Here is a 23,924-nt window from a genome sequence, read left to right as displayed (position 1 = left end):
ATATGACAACGGTCGTAGTTGCAGTGGCAACCGCAACCTAGTCAAGGTATTATAACGAAAAATCCCTAAAAAATCATAGCCCATAAAATTTATATATGATAAACTATCAAGACGTTATACATCATGACGTAAATCATCATAAAAATGACAAGACAAAAATATACTATAATGACAAAGTGACAATGGCAAAGAAATCCCCTAAGACATTATAGCTCGCACAATTAATATACGATGCACTAAAATGACATCACACATCATGATAAAAATCATAAAAAAGTGACATAGTAAAAATACGCTATCACGAGAAAAATGACAATAATAACAAAGAAATCCCCAAATAACAAAGGAATTATAGACTACAAAATTAGTATGTGGTACACTACAATTACATCACACATGCACATCAGAACTACTCTTGAAGACACAGACAAAAGTCTGAAGGACAGACACAGTCTAAAAGATGACAGTTAGAAGGACTGGTTCAAAATGATGTAAATAGATATTCGTGTACCGTTCATGCAATATTTTTACTTAGATTCTTGCATTCAGAGTGGTGATATATGCGACTAACTTTCAACAAACAATTTATGCACTTAGCACTTCTTTGTCAAATGATAATTATCTGTTTGGGCAATTTCCTTAAAGAATACAAAAGCTCATCTTTGGTACACATTAAAATTACACCTAATCAATTACAATTTTACCGGGGTTTTAGTTTAACAGATTAGTTGGAAAACAAATCACCATAGAAAAGAATAAAATTAGCTGTTACATTGCCGTCTTTTTCAATAATACCTATTAATAAGGAACAATTATTAAAAATGATAGAGGACCGAGCTTGACAATTTTAATACTCGAATATTGAGTAATTTTAGTTAAAAATTTCTGCATATTTATGCTGGCAAATTATTCTTTACTATCGACAATTAAATTGTAATGTCATTTTCAAAGTATTTAGCACATTCATCTTCAGCAAAATTTATTATAATTATTCCAAGTATTTGCGACGTCATTTGTTTCAAAAATGTTGGGCGAGATCGACCACGGGAAAATCATTCCAGTGAAAAATTCGACAACAGTATGAGTCGAAACTGCGATCTTTAGAGAAAAAAAAATCCAAAGTACTATCCAATGAGCTGGACAGGATTGGAAATATTAATAGAGGAAACAGAATGAACATGAACGGATATATGACGTCATTCATATGAACAATGTTTTCTAAAATTAGCCCCTAAACAAATTTTCCCAAAGTTGTGACCTATCTAGATCATCTTTCCACCAAAAAAGGCATAAATGAAATTACAACTGCACAACACATTTTGTTGAAACAACATAACGTTGGGTCAGATTTAATAGGTCAGTAAGTTTTAGAAGGGAAATGACGTTATTGCTATTCACTCATCCTTGTAAAGCCTAGAACCAGTTCCTCAATTTCAGGGCCTCTAATTTCAGTCAGTAGAAGATTTAAAAATATATATATTAAGCGAGCTCGGAAGGGGAAACCAATTTTCTTCTAGATCGTTATTTTCACACCAGAAAACATTAGAATGCAATTTTTCTGAAAAAAATAGTTCTGTTTTCGAAAACAAAAAATATAGAAAACATAAACAATTACTGCTCGCTCAATTATGATGACGAGTACATTTTACTCCTTCCCTGCCTTGCATCATAAAGTTTGTAATGTATCTGTTCTAGATATTTCTTAACTTTTAGCAGCATCTTCTATTAGTGCCATCAGGGTGCAAAACTACCCACAAGTATCATTGGGTAGATTCGAAACATATTTTTACAACAGCATTTTAAAAAGAATTTTTCGGATAGCAGCTAGTTAATTATCAAAACACGATGTAAGTTACAACACTGCTAATGAGGGTAATATCACTCGACACAATTATTTCTTCACTTGGTCTAAGCTGGAATTACAACTGGAATGATGTGTGTTCTCTTAATATTTCGCTAAAAAAAAACACCGATATATAATTTTTAGTCGTTAAGCCTGGAGTTTTCCAACATTCCTAAACAGCGTTTTGTAAAATAAAATTGTGCTTTTTTGCGATGCGTGGGCGATTTTGTGGAAGACGGACAACTTATAGAAACAAATTTGCAATAAAATGTAGATCTGCATTATTTCAGCTCATACAGAATAATACATCCACAATAACAAATTTCACTTATTATTCCTTTTCTTGCAATCTCCCCAACTTGAAGCATTTTCTATAAATCTTAGCAAATTTGCAAATATGGCCAAATTGCTCTTAAAAAATTACTGCTATTAAGCATGCAGGGTTGAAAAAAGAGTTACTATTTGGGCATCAACGAATCACGGGCTTCCCCATTGGCATAATATGGCCCTCCAACCCCGTAATTAGGGCAGATTTTGATCCTCTGAGGGGTTCACGTGTTCCTAAAATCATCCCCTGGATCCGCCTTGAGGACGGTTGTGCCAAACAGGGAGTACTATTCATGAAAATCCCTTGGTCCAATCTATCTTTGTGTACCGACCATAGATCTCACCAGTAAATCTTATCTGATAAAAGTATCTGCAAATCCCCTCGGTTCCGATTCTCACTCAGTGGTATTTCGCAAACGCAGTATGTGAGAATATAAGGTTAGTTATTCACTCAGTATTTTAAAACAAAACATACATTTTTTCGGCTAAGAATTGTAAGTATTTATTCACAACTTTTTCATGCAGAGAGAAAAGAAAATACCTTGCTTCGCTCCAATTTACTGTAGGGTCATCCATTTTGTTAATCAGCACCATTAAATGTTTAACGCCCGCTGTTTTTGCTAACATAGCATGTTCTCTAGTTTGGCCTCCTCTTTCAAAACCGGTTTCAAATTCACCTTTTCTGGCTGATATAACAAGGACAGCAAGATCAGCCTAGAAAAATTATGACGCATGAATGATGTAATAAATGAGTGAACGACGTAATTTTTCAAAATACGTTTTGCAAACACAAGAAGTAAGAACATTATTATAAATACCAAAAGAAAATAAGAAATCGTGGACAAATGTATTCGAAAGATTAATATCAATTTGAGCAGCATTAAAGTATAAAGAAAACCTTCGGAAATAATCAAAGTACCAATGAATATTGAAAGTCAAACCTGATTGTTTGTATTGGTCGTGAGAGAATTTAACAACTAATGGTTTACATCAAGTTTGATGGCTCAACATTCAATTAAGTTTAATGTTTGTTAGACATCCTTATATAATATATATATATATATATATATATATATATATATATATATATATATATATATATATATATATATATATATATATATATATATAGCCTTTTCTTGATGTCAAAACGTCCACACGGAGCTTAAATTAGAAGTGGTGCCTTCCTAAAGTACATATTTTTTTTACTGGACCTTTAACTTTTGCCTCGGCTTGTCTTTTGTCATTATGAATGACATATCACCGAGCCTTTAGTTTCTTTTAATTTTTCATGTGATGGGACAAACACTTCTTTTTCTTCCAACGAGTAATCTAGTCCATATTTTTGATTTTCAAAGGTACGGTAGGCAGTGATGACCTTATCCATGTCAAAATCCAAAATCCAATAATCATCGCTATCATTTTCAATTAGTTTGGTTCGTTTTACCTCGGCTTATCTTTCGTCATTATGAAATACATATCGCCGATCCTTTGTTTTTTTAACAAAGGTATGGTAGGCATTAATGAACTTATCCATGTCAAAATCCCAAACCCAGTCGTCATTGCTATCATTTTCATTTTTGACAAGTTGTGATTCACGCTGTCAAGGTTGATTTTCATTGATTCGCTCACATGTTCAGTTTCGCTTGTTTCCTAGCCGCGTATCTTTGCTCTTCATTTTCATTTTTGACTTACTCACATGCTCGAGGTCGTGTGCCTTCTAACCGCAGGTGTCTGCTCTTCATTTTCATTTTTGACACACTCTAATTGTCGCTTTCGCATATTTTCTAATCACCCGTGTATTTGCTCTTCATTTTCATTTTTGACACGTTTTTGGATTTTGATTACTTCAGACAATTTAGCAATGGCCTTTGCTTTAGCTGTCCCTATTGGTGTTGTCGCGATTGATAGTCGAGGTTGTCAAATTTCTCATCTTATCACGTTTTATAGTTCCCGTGCTGGTTCCAAAGAATGATCATTTATAGTAACCGCAACTACAAATTTTCGTTTTTTGGCCTTCCAGCGGACATTATATTATATAAATAACTGTTGAGTTGGAAACTCAACAATCTTATTTATGCTATGCATGAAATCATATAAGAAAATGCTAAGATGATGCCATACATGATGTCTCAAGTGTACTAACATAGTACATGATGTCATTTGCAAAAACCAAAATTAAGGCTCTTAACAAGTTCTCTCAGACTTCTGACCTATATAGATCGTTTTTTTCTGCGAGAATATCCCAAGATGCCAATTTTCCCGAAATAATATGGAGCCGTTTTCGAGAACATACATATATATATATATATATATATATATATATATATATATATATATATATATATATATATATATATATATATATATATATATATAATATATATATATATATATATATATATATATATATATATATATATATATATATATATATATATATATATATATATATATATATTCTTGATTAATTGATAATTCTTCTGGGTTTGGTCCGTGTTGATGGGCGTTTTCGGGCTGAAAAGCCTCTTCCTAGCTAAACCATGAAACCATGTTGTGACCAAGATCTGCAAGTCCCAGGGACTTTTTGCCGTCCGGTTCTAAGCCGGCTTAAGCGCTTCTGGGTACACGTGAGAAGTGTGTTAGATGTGTTAGTCCCTGTCCTGTACTGGCTCTGGGACCATTGCTTTTCCTGAGTCCAAAATCATTTCAATGATTTAAAAATTATAAAATTGCTATTTGGATTGTTACAACATTAAAACTTTACTACTGTATCAACATTTTGACCGACAAATTCAGACGCTTCGAACTGGAATTAATGGAAGTTCTAGAAAATCATATCTCAAGGGTAGGAAACATGAAAACAGGTGGTATGGAATTTACTTACTCAGGCAGGAAGGATGAGGTATATAAACAGGGAGTAGGGCTCACGATGAATAAGGTTTTATTAGTAGATTTTAACGCCCCTGTCGGTAGATATAGGGATAGATGGTACCCTAGCCTAGGTAAATTTGGTGCAAAAAAAAAAACAGTAATAGCTACAGACTGCTGCAATTTTGTAGGTATAACAATCTAGTTACAACCAATACAGTATTTGGTCATAAAATGACCCATAAGTTAGCATGGTATTCACATAATGTTGGGACGGCTACCTTTATTGATTATGTTATTGTAAACCAAAGACTGGCGGGATCAATATAAGATACTAGTGTATATAGGATTGCTGTAGCTGAAATTTAGGAAAGGTAACTACCTTCTGCTATGACGCGGGTAGATTCCAGGATGAGAATTTGAGAGAAACTTTCCAGGAAGAGTCTAATACTAACTGGAGTCCTTAAAATTTGATAATATAGAAGATAGATGGAATAATTTTAGGAAAATATTTGTGAAGTCGCTGATGGTGTCTTAGGGAAGAAAGTTAGGAACAGAGCGAGGAATATCAGTGAAAATACTTTTTGTTTAAGAGAGGAAGACGGATTTTTACAAGAACTATCGTATGAAAACCATGTGATAGATCATATGAAAATAAAAAGAAAGCATTAAAATATGAAATAAGGACGTGTGAAGTGAGGGCCATGGATACTATTACTACTACTAACAACTCACCGCAGCACCAAGCCACCTGAGGCCAACACAGCTACGCACGCTCCTCCTCCATCCCAATCTATTCAAAGCCTCCCTTTTTACACCCACCCATAAAGTTCCTTTTTCCTTTAAATCTTTCTTCATGACGTCCTTCCACCCCAGACGAGGACGACCTGCTTTCTGTTTAGCCCTAGACAGTTGGCCGAAAAGAACAATCTTCGGCAATCTGTCATCCGCATAACGTGCCCTAGCCAACTCAATTTTTTTTTTCATTATAGCCCTAGAGAGCTGTATTGAACCATATTTTTCGTATAGCCTATTGTTTGAAATACGGTCAGTCAGCCGGGTACCCAGAACAATCCTTAAGCAATTTCTCTGGAAAACATCTAGCAAATCTTCATCCGCTTTTCCGAGCGCCCATGCTTCAGAGCCATATTTGACCACTGTCATCACTGTAGCTTCTAATATTCTAATTTTGGTTTGCAGACTTATCTTCCACTTCTTCCAAACTTTTTTTAACTGTGAAAAAACACCCTGAGCCTTGGCTATTCTACTTTTGACATCTTCACTGGTCCCACCATCTTCACTAATAATACTACCAAGGTAAGTGAAGCTGTCCACCTGATCAATCTTTTCATTACCCAACTTCACCTTTTCATCTTCACTTATTCCTAGCCTTTGTGTCTTAGTCTTCTAACATTAATTTTCAAACCTATTCTGGCACCCTGAACTTGCAAAAGCTCTGAAAGTTAATTCATTTCGCTCACAGTCTATTTCAAGATGATTAGATCTTCAGTATACCATAACTACAGGAGACTCTTCCCTCCCCGTTAGATTCCGTGTTATCCCATCGTCTTTCCTGTGCTCCTTAAGACCAAGTCCATCAAAATGATCCATATATAGGGGGTTAGAACACAACCCTGCTCAACTCCTGATTTAATACAAAACCAGCTGCTAACCTCATTTCCTACCTTAACCAAAGCAGTGTTATTCTCGTACATAGCACTAATGACTTTAATGTATTTATCTGGTATACCATACAAGGATAAAACCTTTACCAAAGGTTTCATCACATGATGAAAATCATGTGATAGATCATATGAAAATAAAAAGAAAGCATTAAAATATGAAATAAGGAGGTGTGAAGTGAGGGCCATGGATACGATTGCAGAAGATCTAGAAGTCAAAGTAAAATATTGCATATATTGTACTGGTATGTTAAGAAATTGATAGGGAGTAGTTAAACTGGGCTTGTCCCAGTTAATATAAGAGCGCGGCGAAAATTAATAATAAACAAAGGGTTAAAGAGAGACGGGCAGAACATTCTGAGAACGTTTTAAACTGGGATAGATATACAAGAATAGATATAAAAGAGAATGACTAAAGTTCGTGACAACTAGGCAGTGAAGAAATATTTATTTTCTGAAAAAGAATTACTAACAAAACTAAAAGGATGATAGAACAATAAGGCTCCAGGTGCTGATTGTGTGGTAAATGAGTTTCTTAAATATGGTGGTTATGAGGTTAGAAACAAGTTACTGAAGATTATGGACATCATTTTAGAAAAAGGGGATGCACCAAGCATTTTAGGAAAACCCTAATTAAACCCCTGTATAAAAAAATTATAAGAATGAGTGTGCTAATTATAAAGGCATTAGGCTGGTTTCTGTAGGTATCAAATTATTTAGTATGAGTATACTTTTTAGACTTAGAGAAGCTGCAGACAAAGTTTTGAGTTAAGAACAGTGCGGTTTTAGGGAGGGTAGGAGATATGTCAACCAAATTCTCGCTCTTAGATTAATAATTGAGAAGTGTCTGAATCACCAAACACCTTTAGTCCTCAGTTTTTATAGATTATGAGCAAGCGTTTGATTCAGCTGATATAAGAGCTTTAGCAAAAATCTTATCCTTGTGTGGTATGCCAGACAAATACATTAAAGTGATTAGTGCTATGTAAGAGAATAACACTGCTGTGGTTAAAGTAGGAAATGAGATTAGTAGCTGGTTTAGAATAAAATCAGAAGTTAAGCAGGGTTGTATTCTATTTCCATTTATATTGACCAATTTGATGGACTTTGTCTTAAGGAGCACAGGAAAAGTAATAGGAGAAGACTGAATCAAATTTAAACTGCAAAAATATTTACGGTGCCTGAGCAATGATTTTAATGTTTTAATTCAAACCAGAAAAATACCAAATTTAAAATTTAAAAATTATTTTTTTTGTTAGATAGAATCAACTCGCTACGTTATTAAGCTTATAAGTTTTAACGCAATCAGTTATATTATGTGAGTAGAAAGGCCAAAAAACCAAAATTTGCAATTATTACAAATGATGATTCCATTTTGACTCGGGATTACAACAATTTAAAAAACCTTTAAAAAAGAAAACCCAAAATTTGAAGCTTATTACATATCCTTGTTAGAAATACGACTAGCTTCAATAATCAAGTATCTTTGAAAAGGCACAGAATGAAAAGTTGTTTGATACGTGAACACGTTTAACGCTGTATATAGTAATCCTTAACGAGACACATTTTAAAGATAATTACAACAAGGAAAAAGCCCATGGCTTTTTTGTAGTTAGAGGTGCCTGAGTTATAACACTTTTGGTCTTAAGCTTTATAGCTTATGAGCAAGCATTCAATTCTGTTGATAGAAGCGTTTTAGCGAAGGTCTTATCTTTGTTTGGTATATTAGACAAACACATTAAACTGATTAGTGCTATCTACGAGAATAACATTCCTGCGGTTAAGGTAGGAAATGAGGTCAGCAACTATAAGGTCTGGTCACTATGGGCCATGTTCATCTTTTACTAGGTTGTAGCAGCCACGAACAGGCAATGTTCGCTTGTTATTCCTTACCTTAACTTCAATTCTTTCCACCTCATTGCAATTTTCTCTATTTGTGTTTTTTTTTCTTGTTTTCTTGGGAATAATTTCTTCCCTGACCACTCAAATTTAGCAATGACAGCAGTTCACGTTCTTATCATTCCTTAATTTGACTTTCACTCCTTCCAACAGGCGGGGTTTCAACCAACAACCCTCCAAGGAAGAGGAACAGTTTTATCCACTACACTGTTACAAGGTATTTGCAACTTTAATTTTTCCACAAAACTGTTCACATGCTTTTGACAAAGGGATTGTAATACCAATCTTCGACACTTTTGAATCGAACCATTTTAAATGACAGTATACACTAAGTTATCGCTATATATTCATGAACCAGTGTTGAATCCTATATGTAAATAATAGAGGAGAAGAAAAAGTTAATTTCTTCAAAATCGTATGGGATAATTTTCACACATTTTTATTACATCTTAGACACCATAAACAGAATGGTATATTTATATTAGAAGTTACCACGGTCCTCTGGAGATGGACTTGTCATTCAGCTACGAAGGATTTGAGTTCAAAACGCTCTGTGGTAACGATTGATCTTAAATGATTTCATTATTATCGATATAGATGGCCCAATGGCTGTAAATCCCGTTAAGTCGCTGAAATTCCAGGAGGTATCCTCGTTGTAGAAAAACATTCCCCTCTTTAGTTTTGACGCAATCTATCCTGGTGGAATCAATGGTCATTTCCGATCTTCATCGGTTTTCAGGCAACGAAAGTATTTTAGGACATATTAATTCCGTCTTTAGGCTCTTTAGGCTTGGACGTTTCAGGTGCACTACGACTGCTTAAGAAATAACTGACGGCTGGAGCGGACTGGGTAGCTAAAAAAACTATCAAGCTTCCGAGAAAATTCATTGACTTTGGCAGTAACTGTTGCATTCATCACATCACCAATAACCAGAACCGAGCGGGGGTTAAAGATGATAAATTTTGGCATGCTGACATTCTTTTTCGCGGCTTCTACTAGAAGTTTGCACATTTCAATGATATTGTCTTCATCTTTAGATTTGGTGACAAGACGATTCGTAATATTCAGCTCAGACTGAAGGATTCGCTTTGCCTTTATAACGTCTTCATGTGTATAAAAAGCAACACGCGCTTTCACGACACAGTCCAATTTTATTCCATCTGTAAGAGCTCTCGTAACACAATTCAATAACGGGTTCAAAATAATTTTTCAATTTCAGCCATCGTAAGTCTAAGCGTAGTCAAATCTCAATGTAAAGTCGCTAAACAAAGACTTACCCGCAAGGGGGGCGTTTTAATTCCCCCCACTTTCTAATAAACACCTTCTAAATATCCAAATGAAATAATCCAATCTAAATAAAATAGTTCAAACACGCAGTCAATATAGCCAAAAACCGGTTTTTTTCAACAGATAATTCTCTCAGAAAACAAGAGATGTTCACTGAATGAATGCATGAACGCTACTGAGCACGCAAGACATATACTGTTGTCTATATTATTTTGATTTAAAATATAATTAACCAGAGATCATCACATAGATGACTAACCTAAAAATTGATAGCCTCCCCCCATCTTCTGCCCTGACCGGTGAAATAATTCTAAGAATATAAAGTAATTCCGATAAAAATCTACCTGGGAAGCTCCTCCAATCATATTCGGCACAAAGCTTTTGTGGCCTGGTGCGTCCAGAATTGTGAAATGCTTGCTGTCAGTTTCAAAAGATGCTCGACCAACTTCAACCGTTTTTCCTTTGTCTCGTTCTAGAATCATAGAAAATAAATTAAAAGCGAAAAAAAGCAGACGATATTGCTGTGATTGTACTTAATCCTCGATCATCTTTGCCCCAAATGTAAGAGGTAGCGTTGAAATAAAAAGTAAAACAATGAATTCAAAAACTGGTTCTAAAAACAGGGGGAAGAAGTGTTTTAGTTTTAGTAAATGGTTCGATATAGACCGTCTGAGACTTGGTCAGAATACTGATCAAGTCAAGACCGAAAAATTAACCATCTTAAACAAAAGTTTTATTGACTCTAATTTTTTCTTTATCTATTTCACTGTCATATCATCATTCAATTCTCAAGCCTTATCTCCCAGCTTCTCAGTGTAAAATAGCAATAATAGTTAAAATGACCATGACGTAAGGGAATATAGGTTATGTTTCATGAAACAAAGTGTTTTCGCATGTAATTGTCTTTCATAAAAATACAGTTAGTACGAAAAGAGTGTTAGTATATACCCACCATGTCACTAGACATGTTAAGAGGGACTTCTTGCTGTAAAAGGACAATAATAATTAAAAGGATTATTTATTTAACAAAATAGACATTAGGTTTCATGAAATAAAGTGTTTTCTAATGGAGGCTTCATGAAAACCCAACTAGTGTCAGAGGATTGTTCAGATGGATTCCTAGTTTGTGTGCCTGTGTCTGAAACATTTAAGAGCTAGTTGTTTAAACAAATATCCACCCCTTCATCAGCGAAATAAAAACACAAAACAAATAAAAAGAAAACGAACTTACTCAAAGATCCCATAACTAAACAACCTTTAAAACAAAAGTCATGAAATACGTTTTTAAAAAGTCTCAGCTTCCTCACCTCACATAGGTTCAGCAAAGACTGACCAAAAAAAAGTTGGCTATTCATGCTACTTGAATTGGTTAAAAATTGGAAGAATTCCTTATTGCAATATTAGCCATTTTTGCTGCTAATATTGAATTCGTTTTGGAAACTGATTTATTTTGATTGGCTCCTAATTTGATTTTATTCTGTAGTCAATTATTTTTTTTTAATTTTGTGTAAATGAGTTAAGTGTGTACCCACCCAAGTCTCTATTTAGTTAAGTTTAATTATTAAGATTTTGCTTCATTTCAGTTGCTTTACGGACAATTTGATTGATTCCTAGGTCATTGCTAATTAGAATTATTTCATCCAATAGTACGGAACGGTTGGGATTATCGAAAACGTAGTTGCTTAAAGCTGAATGAAAAGATGCTGAACTATCTTCAGAATTTAATGCTTTCTATAGTTTTTGAAGCTCTTCCCCCTCCTCTGTCTTGAAAAAATCTCTATAAACGCCGTCCTACCATATCCAAGAACTTTTCTGGATATATTCAGTATTTTTCTATCATATTTAATAGCAGCGAAAAAAGGAACCATATAACACACTAGAATAAAAAAAGGAATACAGTTTAAAGTAACAAGAAAAAATAAAATCAGATTCTTTAACTGGGTAAAGGGCAAACTTACATGACAATATACGTCATAAATATCAGCGAAAATACAAAACTTAAGTATTAGTGGAAAGGATCTCTATACGCTACCATGAAGGTTCATAACTTAGCAAACGCCAAGTTTGAAAATAAGGGACAAGTGCACGAAATAAGGGAAAAGCTTACGAAAATGTAATTTTCCTCATTGTTGTGACAAAAAGACAAACACTCTATTAATTTGGTGGTAAACTGTGTCAAAAACAACAGCAGTGATTGAATGAGCGAAACTACGTAAGAATGTAACCCTAGCATCTTGTCACGAAATACGCAAAGAATGAATAAAAATTGTATATATCATTGAATAGCTAAAATTCTAAGCTACACGTTAATTTTGTTATTGTTGAATTCATTCAAGATTAACGCTTCAAAATACCCTAATAGTTAATTGACTTATCTGCAAGAGCATACTTTTAGAAAGGCAAATCATCATTTATTGTTACATTTATCTCTTTGCGCATATGCATATAATTCTGATTATTTCTGATTCAAATAATCGCTATTATTGCTTAATTTTTTTAAAGCTCATATTAGATTCAATTTTCTTCGTCAGAAGTCATGATGTAAATCTCCCAGTCCGACTTGTGTGTGTCATAGGCTAATAGCCCTTAGACCTTGAGGGTACTAACTCGGTTTGAAGTAACGTGTTATTAACAAAATAAGAGTCAACAAATTGTCTTTTGTTCGAATCTTGACAAACAAAAAGCCTCGTCGTATTTACCGAAATTTGTTTACGCATATTACTTTTCACGGCTTGGCTTGGAAACACTGGTGAAACTTCGTACATTCATTGTGACCTTTAATATTTTGTGACAATCAAAAGAAAATCTGAACAACCAAAAGGAAAATCATAGAAAAAAAAAATTCAAATAGGGATAAACCTAAGATGAAGCCATGTGCAAACAATGTTTTCTTCTTACCTTCTAGATTTGTATCAAGGGCCCATGAAAGATACCACGATTCTCTGTTTTTTTCTTTGGCTTCCTTTTCATATTTTTCTAAGGTCCTCTTGTCAACTTGTCCAGTCAGAAATAGAATCTGTCCACCAATAGTTGACTTTCCAGCATCTAAAAGTGTATAAACAGCTATAAATGTGTGAAGAATTCTAAACCAGGGGGGAGGGGCTCAAAAGTCATAGTCAATATAAAGATTTCCACCATGACAAGACGATACGCTTTTAAACAATTACTACTACTAAGCATGCAGAAGCTTCCCCAATGGTATTTTCCGGCCTTCCAACCCTGCAATCAGAACAACTTTTGACCTTCTGGAGGGTACACGTGCCCCTAAAACCACTCCCTGAGGAATGTTGTACCAAACATGGACTTATACTCATGAAAATCACTTGCTCCCTTGAAAATCACTATTATTAAGTGTGCCAACCATATATCCCCCAACTTACCCGTACATCTCATCCGATAAACGTAAGAGCAGCTGACAAAGTAAAGAAAAAAAGAAAACCTTGGAATGCCCTTGGAATGGACAAAGTAGTCTAGGGCTGTCACTCCTTCAGATATTCCCCTTGGGGATATTCCTTGGATGTTGAGATTTCAGTCCTGAGTTAAGGAGATTGATAAAAGTATAAATACTATCCCAAAGGCGATACATATCCCAAGTTATCCCCAAACAGTATTCTATGTAAACAAATTATCTGTTTTTATAGCTTGAATTTTTTAGGGCTTTAGGATTTTTTGCAAAACAGCTTTAATTTCCCATCTTTTTTTGTTCCATTAAATATTTTAGTAGAGGGTAGATTATTGAATGACTATCACTAGTACATAAACTGCACAAACTAGTCATATTCAGTGTATAAAAAGACCTTTAGTGTTTATATACATGCTTTCTATTGCACCGAACATTATTCATGGTGATGTAATTAATTATTGTTGATTTAAAATGATGTAATTAATTATGGTGTTATGCAAAATTGAGGAAGAACTAAACTACATTTCTAAGAACTCAAATACGCATTTAATCACTTTTTCCTACTACATCTTACATATTTAGCATTTTTTTTTTTGTACTTTTTTTGGCATACACATACCAAATCCACTTTCGTCTGAAACTTCTCATAGGTCGAGAAGTAAGAAAAAATTCAAATATTGAGTTTAGTGATATATAGAAAAGAAAATTTAGGAAATACAAAGGAACTGCTTTAAAGACAGTGAAAATTGAGACTAAAATCAGCCTAGTTCATTGGTAATGTCAGAGAACATTGCTAACTTATAAGATTCGAAACTGGCGCTAGTGCTGACAAAAAAACATCACCAACGCTATCTAGCATTTAGCGTAACTTGGCATTTTTTTCAAATTCTGTAATCATGTTTCTTACATAAGCTGAGTGTCTTGTAGTGGCACAGTGAGTTTGACATTAACATGATAATACAGTACCCAGAGATCAAACCTTGCTGTAACAACACACTGCAGGGCCGACGCTGGGACCCTAGTAGTCAAGAAGCGTCATTAATCCGATTACTATCCCTTATTACAGAAGCCGAGTGTCCTTTGGTGGCGCAGTGGGTTTGGTCAGGTAATAAGAGACACGAGTTTGAACTCAGAAATAGCGCAACACACTACAGGATGCAAGGACCTTGTACTCAAGAAGCGGCGTCAATCCAGTACATACAGAAGCTGAGCTCAGACACTTATTCCTCTATTATTTTTATTAATTGGCACACATTTTGCCAAATTATGACACAGAAAAATACCAAATACTAGATGGCAATATTTTTGTCAGCACTAGCGCCAGTTTCTACTCTTTTAAATCACTCATAGTTTATGGTTTATGCCTAATTGAACTTTCTCAATTAATAATTTGCCCTAAAATTTAAGCACAAAGATCCAAGTCAACAATATTTCAAAAAGGTTCTTCAGTTTCTTCATGACACAGAATAAATTAGAAGTCAGAGCAGGTGAAAGGGCTCTTAATACTATCCTAATTGGAAAAATGAAAGGTAGATGAACACAAAGCTAGCACAAAACAAAACCTGCTACATATACAATGTATCATGTCATCACAGGATGACCATTTCATTTTATTATAGCCTAATACTTTAAGATATCCTACAGACTAAAACAAAATTATACAGCCTTTTTTTAGGATCTGTATTGTATTTCAAATATCATATTAAATTTATTAAAAAAAAACAAAAAAAACTGTAGTTTATTAGATTCAATGTTTCTTTTGTTTTCCTTTTTTGCTTGGAATTTATATTATTCATGTTAGTTTTATGAATGTTGTTTTTTGTGTTAAATGTTATTTTTCAGAATGTTTTCTGTTTCATCTAGCTTTATTTTCTTTTTCTCTCTTTTCATTGATAAATCTATTTAGATCTGAAGCCAAGACCTTAATACTTCCATTAGCATCATGCATTTATGAAAAAAATCCCAACATTCAAATTTTAAATTAAAACTGTTACCAATTGTTATATTTACAATCCATTCCAAGTAAAAATGAAAAGTACGTTTCAAATTAAAATTTAAATTAAATTTTCGCTCTAATCTTCCCAAAATGTCTCTAATTTTAAAACTGGTATATTTCGTTGGTAAAAATTTCAAAAGAGATAAAAAAAACCTCTCACCAACATGACCTATGAAAACAATATTCACAATCACCATCTTTATTCTATTATCAGTAAATGTCAAACCAGAAAATACCTTACACACCTACAGTATTTTATAGTTTTTTTTTTCTTCGAATCTGTATCAGCGTTGCCAACGCGGTACAATTGCCCTACTTTTTGTACAATAAAAATTTTCTGGTATATTTGGGTTTTACTTGCTCCTTTCTGACTTGGGTATCTGTTCAAGTTTTAATTTATTTAAAATTTTCTTCTCGCTATGAATTATTTTTAACCTGCTGTTCAGATGGTACACATTAATCTCTCGTGGCACGATTTTAGTCCGAAATGCCGTACAGTTTATTTTATAGCGTAGGCAACGCTTGTCTGTATTGTTCTTAACAACGGATCTGTTTAAAACAACAACTATGGTTTATCAGACGTGGCATTTTAGTTTGCTTTCTTTTCTCCATGAATAAACCTTTCAGATGTAAAGAGCAAAAGCATGCTCTAAATTAAATATAAATTGAATTTTCTTTCTAATCTTCCCAAATGTTTGTGCTTTTAAGACTTGTATATCTGGTTGATAGAAATGATGAAAGAGAAGAAGGACCACTCACCAACATGGCCTATGAAGACAATATTCACGTGCTCCTTCTTAGTTCTATTACCAGCCTCATTAAATTGTTTCTTAGGTTCTTCAGTAGATGTATCGTCGTCTTGTGATCCACTATCATCATTTTGAGTTCCTTCAGATGACTCTTCTGGCGTTCCAGGTGTAGTGGCATTGTCTTCATTGGTAGGTCTTGTTTCTGGCTTTGGTACTGGTTCAGCAGCTTCTTCCCAATCGTCTATTGGGGGTTCTGATGCTGGAGATGGCCTGTCCTGTACTCCTAGTAGACAACAATACGTAAAAAAAAAGACATTGTTCAAATAAACGGCATATGACAACAATATTAAGAAAAGATGAAGCTAGTTATGTTTTTATGTGAAAGCTGCAGCACTCATCTTCCAATAAGTACTTGAAGAAGTTAAAAGAAATTCAGATATTTTACAAGATAAGGCCTTTTGGGAGAATAAATGCACTTACAGCCCTTCCTAGAGGTCATTTGGACAAATTCTGTCCCACCCCCATTTCCAGATCTTTGTAGATGAGTGTTCTGTACTATAGCATAAACAAATAAAAATGGTTATGTGCTTTTATCTCACTGCAGTTACAAGACGAAAAGGCCTATAATACAGACAGGTAGCTATCTTCTCACTGTTACGTGGATACTTACACGAAGAGTGGTCTGAAAGACTCCATGATTCGAACCGGACTTTTCTTAGGATTACCACGACTGCCCCCTTGAGGGTAGGAGGACTAGCATACAACTATAACTTAGAGTTTGTATATTTATGGATTCATTCTCCAAATTCAAAGCTAAACAATTGTTAGCAGCCACCCACCAAAATTAAAAAAAAAGCAACCTAAAGGGATTCAGTAAAAAAAATATGCTAATTATGCCTTGCGTACCTCTTTGAATTCCACGAACTCGATAATCCATGTTAATAATTTGACTTCAATACTCTTTGTGCAGGTTAGGTGAGCCAGGCTTTTGACTGACGGTGAAACTTTGTGGTGTTTGAAGTACTTTAACAGTTTACTTTGAAGGGTATGCTGTACAGGCGTTAGTATATTACATTCAAATACACAAACGTTAAGTGTTTCATTTCTTATAATATACGATCTGAAAAATGGGAAGGATGGAAATAGACTCGGTATTTGACAGGGGAAAGCATGAAGATTTAACCGATTTGAGGCAGCGTAATAGCGCTGCCTAAGTAAGAACGATGTTGGCACAATGTATTATTTTTTTTGTGTTTTTTTTTTTCTTTTAGACCAGGGCACTTCGCATCGAAGGAGTTGGCGTAGAAACTTCGAAAAGGGCTCATTCGATTGGAAATTGGAAAGGACTGTATCCTTTTCAATACTCGAAAGCGATTGGAAGGTAACTAACACCCCTTCCACGCCCACCATTTCTCCAAACACATCCAATCAGAATTTTTTTGTTCAACGTAGTTGAAAGGTCCGGAAATTATGTCTTTGAGGGTCACACTCCCCCCAAAGCCCCCAAGGCATTGGTTGTAAGTTATGCCCTGGGACATATAAGAATTTTACAGAAAGCGATGTCGTAAAAACATCAAAGGGCTCATTCAAATGGAAAGTAAATGGGCTAGTGCCCTTTTTAATAGCGGAGTGATTGGAAGGCAATTAACCCCTTCTCACGCCCACCATTTCCCCAAACACATCCAATCAAAATTTTGAGATAGCCATTTTGTTCAACGTAGTTTAAAGTTCTGGAAATTACGTCTTTGAGGATGAAGACCCCTCACAGCCCTCAGGGTGAGAGTTGTAAGTTATGCCCTGGGGGCATTCAAGGTTTTTTTTTTATAGAAAGCGTTGTCGTAGAAACTTCAAAAAGAGCTCGTTCGATTGGAAATTGAAAGGGCTAGTGCTCTTTTTACTAGTCGAAAGTGATTGGAGGGCAACGAACCCTATTCTCGCGCCCACCCTTTCACAGAGCACTTCTGATTAACATTTTGATATAGCCATTTTGTTGAACTTAGTTGTACTGTCCGGAAATTATGTCTTTGAGAATGACAACATCCCCCCCCCCGAAGCCCTCAGGGCAAAGGTTGCAAGTTATGCCATGGGGGAATACAAGTTTTTTTTTTTTTTTATAGAAACCGTTGTCGTAAAAACTTAAAAAAGCACTCATTCGATTGGAAATTGAGAAGGCTATTCCCCTTTTTAATAGTCCAAAGTAATAGTAGGGAGAATCCCCCCCCCCCACGCCCATCATTTCCTCAGACATTTTGATTTGGCTATTTTGTTCAGCGTAGTTGAAAGGTCTAGAAATTATGTCTTTGAGGATGACAACCCTCCATAGTCCTAAGGACAAGGGTAGTAAGTTATGCCCTTGGTGCGTATAAGGCGTTTATAGAAAATTTTGTCACAGAAGGTTCAAAAAGGGCTCATTAGATTGGAAATTGAAAGGACTTGCATTTTTGATTAATCAAAAGTGATCAGAGGGCAAATGACCCCCTCACCACCCCCATCATTTCCAATCAAAATTTTGAGATAGCCATTTTGTCCAACGTATTTGAAAGGTCTGGAAATTATGTGTTTGAGGATAACAAATCCCCCCAGCCCTCAGGGCAAGGGTTGTAAGTTATGCCCAGGGAGCATATAAGATTTTTATAGAAAGCGCGGTCACATAAACTTCGGAGGGGGCTCATTGGATTTGTAATCAGACTTTCTAGTATTCTTTTTAAGAATCAAAGTTATCGGAGGGCAGCTACCTCCCCTCCCACACACACAAACTTGTCGTATTGTCCCGAAATGTATCTAATAGAAATTTTGGGATATGCATTCTATTCAAAATAATCTAAATATCATATAACAAGGCTTTGGGGATTAAAACGAACCTCAGAGACTAGGGGCAACGGCTGTAAGTTATGCCCAGGGGATATTTAAGGTTTTTATGGAAAGGATGGTTATTTAGCTTTAGAAGAGCCTCATTTGCTTGAAAATTGTAAGTTCTAGGTCTTTTTTAAGCGTCAAAAGTGATGGACGGCATTTAACCCCTCCCCCCTCTCCTACAACTCCTCCTTGTACCAAACATATCTGATTGAAATTATGAGATAGCGATTGTTTTTTCAAAATAGTGCAAAGAACATAATAATGTCTCTAGGGATGACACAACACCCACAGTGCCCTAGGGATAGGGTTTTGAGTTATATTATGAGGGCATGTAAGGCTTTTATTGAATGGGCGGTCGTAGATACATCAGATGGGGCTTATTTGATTTAAAATTGGAAGTTATAGTGCCCCTTTTAAGAGTCAAAGTGATTTGAGAGCAAACAGCCCTCCCCCCTCCACGCTCATCATTTGCCTAAACATCCCCAATCAAAATTTGAAGAAAACAAATTTGTTACTCGTAGGTAAAGCTTTCGAAATTCTGTCTGTGAGGAAGACACCCCCTCTCCTACTGCTCTCAGGTAAAGCATTGTAAGTTATATCCTTTGGGCATATAAAGCTCTCATAAAAAGGGTGGTCGTATATGCTTTGGAGGGGACTCACTGGATTGGTAATCATAACTTATCGCGCCCTCTTTAAGAGTCAAAGTGATCAGAGCGCAGCTACCCCCCCCCCCCCCCGACACACACACACAGACATGTCGTGTTTTCCTGAGATGTATCCAATAGATATTTTGAGACAGTCCTTTTATGCAAAATAGTCCAAATATCATATAACAAGGCATTTGAAGTTGATACAAATCACTAGAGCCTGAGGGCAAGGGCTGTAAGTTATGCCCCTGGGGCATTTAAGGCTCTTATGGAAGGGACGGTTGTATAAGCTTTAGAGGTGGCTCATTTGGTTAAAATTTGAAGTTCTAGTTCCCTTTTAAGAGTCAATAATGATGGCAGTCAAGTAGCAGCCCCCCACCGAACTACCCTTCTTTTCACCAAATGCATTTGATTGAAATTGTGCAATGGCAATTTTGTCTAAAATAGTCCAAAGAACATATAAGAATGCTTCCAGGGTAGGCACAACCCTCCAGAGCCCTGGGGCAAGGGCTAAAGTTATGCCCTGGGGGCATATAAGGTTTTTATGGAACGGGAGGTCGTATCGAGATTCAGATGGGTCTCATTTGATTTTAAATTGGAAGTTATAGTGCACCTTTTAAGAGTCAAAGTGATGAGAGAAACCTCCCTCCTCCCCCCCCCCACGCCCATCATTTCCCATAATAAATATCCAAACAAAGTTAAGAAACATCAATTTTTTCAGCATTTTTGAAAGGTCCAGTAATTATGCGTAGTTATAGTTGTAGTAGCATTAGTAGCAGTATTCAAATAGCACCTTTTTTTTCAACATCCCCTTCAACACACAATGAAATTTTTTAACTTAATACCATCAACCGGTCCTGAAACATTGCTGATACGTCGTTTTGACAACCTACATGGGCATAGTGTGTTTTCAATTTATTTCAATACAGTTGCAATATTGCCCAAAAATTTTGCCTCAATACCCTTAGGTTTGTTAGTTGTAGCAGTAGCACCAGTAAATATAGTAGTAGCAGTAGCAATGCAGTTAATAGTAGTAGTCTTAACTTTTGTAGCATTAGTAGCATTAGCAGTAATAGTAGCGGTAATAGTAGCAGTAGTTGCAGGAGTAAAAGCATTAGTATTATGATGCAAATATTGTCTTTTGGTTAGTTCCACTTCCCCCACAACAAACGTCGTAAGTTTTAATTTTGCACACGAAACGGTTCCTAAGATATTACTCATATGCCTTTTTGACAACCTGCATACGGATGGCAGACTGTCATCCATACAACAGAAATATTCTCTGAAAATTTAATCTTCATAGCTTAATAGGTTGTGGATTTTGATCTAACCAGAAGACACTGTGTGTATTCATTTAATGCTGCTTCTTCGGTTACTGTAACTAACGACACTAATTGCATTAAGTTGAAACTTTTAGGGAATGTTCAGGAGTTTCGATTAAACAAAAACCTAGATGCATGCAGGCATTAAAAGGGCATATAAACACTATAGGACATATAAAGACATAGGCAGCGATGCTCTATCATAGCTAGTAATATCATTGATATCTTAAAGGAGTTAATTTGACTGAAAATTAAAAGTTCTAGTGCCCTCTTAAGAGTCAAAAGTGGTTGAGGGCAATCAGTCCTCTTCTTTAGCTCATAATTTTTCAGACACTTCCAATCAAAATTTCAAGACAGCCATATTGTTCAGCATAGCTGAATGGTCTAGTAACTATATCTCTAGGGTTACTGGGTAGGTCAACCCCCAACAGTTATGTAATTTGCCCATTATGCTTAAAAGCTACTGTTGCTTTAAAATTACATCAAAACACACTGTTTGTATGTTGGTTACAAATACGACATCTCGGCAATATATCAAGAACGACTGAGGGTATTAAGTTCAAATTTTTGGGACTACTTCTATTACTACTTCTGCTCTTAAAATTTTACTAAATCAAAGAGTGTAATTATATTCAGGTTGTGAAAGAGCATGGATATAATTTTCGGGGAATGGTATTAATTTTTATTTATCAGGTCAACTAGAGGATGTATATAACTAAATTAAACACCACTATGTGTATCATGATTTTCAAAAGAGTTTATGTTGTTAAAAACTGCTGGAAGGGTTTCTCCAGCATATAAATAGCAGGCCAAACTATAAATTTTTAAAGAAAAACCGGAAAGATTCAAACTATTATTTCCTTTTTCCCTGAAAAAGGCTATGTAAATATAAAACGAACAGAAATTAATTAAAAAAAAAAACTTTTTCCACAAAATAAGTTTTTCAAAAAAAGTAAAGAACTCCATTAAACCAAAAATGAACAAACATAGAATCAAATAATTTACCAAGCATACAACTACCACTAATCAGTATCAATAAATAAAAGAAACCCAAAACAAACAGAAATTAAAATAAATAATAGTCAAACTCAAAACGTGCTCAAAACGAGCAATGCACGTTCATTTGACTTTTTTTTTCAAATGAATGTGCATTGTCAGTTTAATATACATATGCTGATATTTATTCCTTAAAATCTTAAATAATTTTTGATTTCTTAGTTATAAAAGCAAAAACATTAAAAAAATTCAGTAAAGTACAAATTATATTCTGACTTTTAGAAAGCATAAGGGTTTTGAGCCCTACTCATATTAATTTTTGCTCGTTTTGAGTTCGACTGTTATTTATTTTAATTTCTGTTTGTTTTGGGTTTCATTTATTTATTGATACTGATTTGTGGTAGTTGTATGCTTGGTAGATTATTTGATTCTAGTTTTGTTCATTTTTGGTTTAATAGAGTTCTTTACTTTTTTTAAACTTATTTTGTGGAAAAAGTATTTTTAATTAATTTTTGTTTGTTTTATATTGACATAGTCTTTTTAAGGGAAAAAGAAAATAATAGTTTGAATCTCTTCGGTTTTTCTTTAAAAACTTATAGTCTGGCCTGCTACTTATATTCTGGAGAAACTGTTTCTTCAGTGACATGTGCATTGTCAGCTTAATACACATATGATGATATTTATTCCTTAAAATCTTAATTAATTTTTGATTTCTTAAAGTTATAAAAGCAAAAACACTAAAGAGAAAATTTTCAGTAAAGTACAAATTATATTCTAACTTTAAGAAAGCATAGGGGTTTTGAACCCTACTCATTAATTTCTGCTTGTTTTGAGTTTGACTGTTATTTATTTTAATTTATGTTCTTTTGGGGTTTCTTTTATTTATTGATACTGATTTGTGGTAGCTGTATGCTTGATAGATTATTTGATTCTATTTTTGTTCATTTTTGGTTTAATGGAGTTCTTTACTTTTTTTTAAAAAACTTATTTTTTGGAAAAAGTTTTTTAATAAATTTCTGTTCGTTTTATATTGACTAAAGTCATTTTGAGGGAAAAAGAAAATAAAAGTTTGAATCTTTCCGGTTTTTCTTTAAAAACTTATAGTTTGGCCTGCTATTTATATACTGGAGAAGCTTTTTCAGCAAATTCATCAAAGATCCATTTTATCATCTTTTCTCGACTTTCTCAGAGTACCTAGGTCTTGTAGTTGATGAAATTATATCTTAGAAGCTTCATGTCTATAGACTTAGGATTCAGCTAGGAAGGAATGTAGTGTTACTGTGTTATCTAAAATTTTACCTCCCTTCCCCTGCCCTTAAGTGGGTTTATTATTCTTTAATTCATTATTATTTTAATTATTGTCCCATTGCTTATTTAAATACTTTTAAATCTCGAATTAAGCCCCTTCAACGTCTTCGAAATAAAGCCCTTCGTACATTAAAAGCCTTCATTCCTTCCCCATCAGTACTTCCTGATAATTCCCCTACTAAGAGTCTATATACATTTTGGTACAGTTGAGCTCGTCATTCTAGTCCATAGTGTCCTTTTTAGACTTAAACAAATTAAACAATTATTACCATTGGCTCTTGATTCTATTAATTTCTTTTGTTCACCGTATACCTTAATTTGCACTTCAGAGCAAAATAAGGTCCATGCTGGATCTGTTCTGCTCCGCATCAATGATGATAATTTGGAATGTCACTGTGATATGGGCCCAGTGATGTTGCATTAGTTGGCAGCTGAGAGGGATGGACTGTCCCACTTATATTTCCATGGCTTGTTGTTTCATTCTTTGTCAACTCTTAACTTGAAGGAGGCACTAGTGGGAGCAGTCACGGTTTCGTCTTGAAGGTTGTTCCAGTTGTTGGAAATAGACTCAGTAAAAACGTTTTGACGTATTCTGGTCTTCACTCTTTGCTTTGCTAGCTTCTGCGAGTGTCCTCTAGTGTTGTGTTGACCTGTATCTTTTGTGAGGAGGGTGTTGTTTTGCTATTATATTTGTAGGTCAGCATCATATCACATCTGCAACGTCTGAAGACCAGCTT

The 23,924-nt window shown here is 34.8% G+C and overlaps 1 protein-coding gene across 1 annotated transcript in view; it reads right to left on the bottom strand.

The window, feature by feature from the left end:
* eRF3 (eukaryotic translation release factor 3) overlaps window positions 1-23,924 on the bottom strand; it is an 85,482-nt gene that overhangs the window by 36,039 nt on the left and 25,519 nt on the right. Inside the window, exons 2-5 of the mRNA XM_089103726.1 lie at window positions 16,069-16,341; window positions 12,809-12,955; window positions 10,255-10,382; window positions 2,712-2,884 (exon numbers count right to left, since the gene is read on the bottom strand). Of these exons, the coding sequence (XP_088959852.1) occupies window positions 2,712-2,884; window positions 10,255-10,382; window positions 12,809-12,955; window positions 16,069-16,341 (721 nt within the window). The remainder of the gene's footprint in view (window positions 1-2,711; window positions 2,885-10,254; window positions 10,383-12,808; window positions 12,956-16,068; window positions 16,342-23,924) is intronic.

This window comes from Artemia sp. Qi Xiang Cuo, chromosome 17 (genome assembly GCF_049724085.1).
Source record: "Artemia sp. Qi Xiang Cuo chromosome 17, ASM4972408v1, whole genome shotgun sequence".
In the NCBI taxonomy this organism is placed as follows: Eukaryota; Metazoa; Arthropoda; class Branchiopoda; order Anostraca; family Artemiidae; genus Artemia; species Artemia sp. Qi Xiang Cuo.
This window is presented reverse-complemented; position numbering and strand designations above follow the sequence as displayed.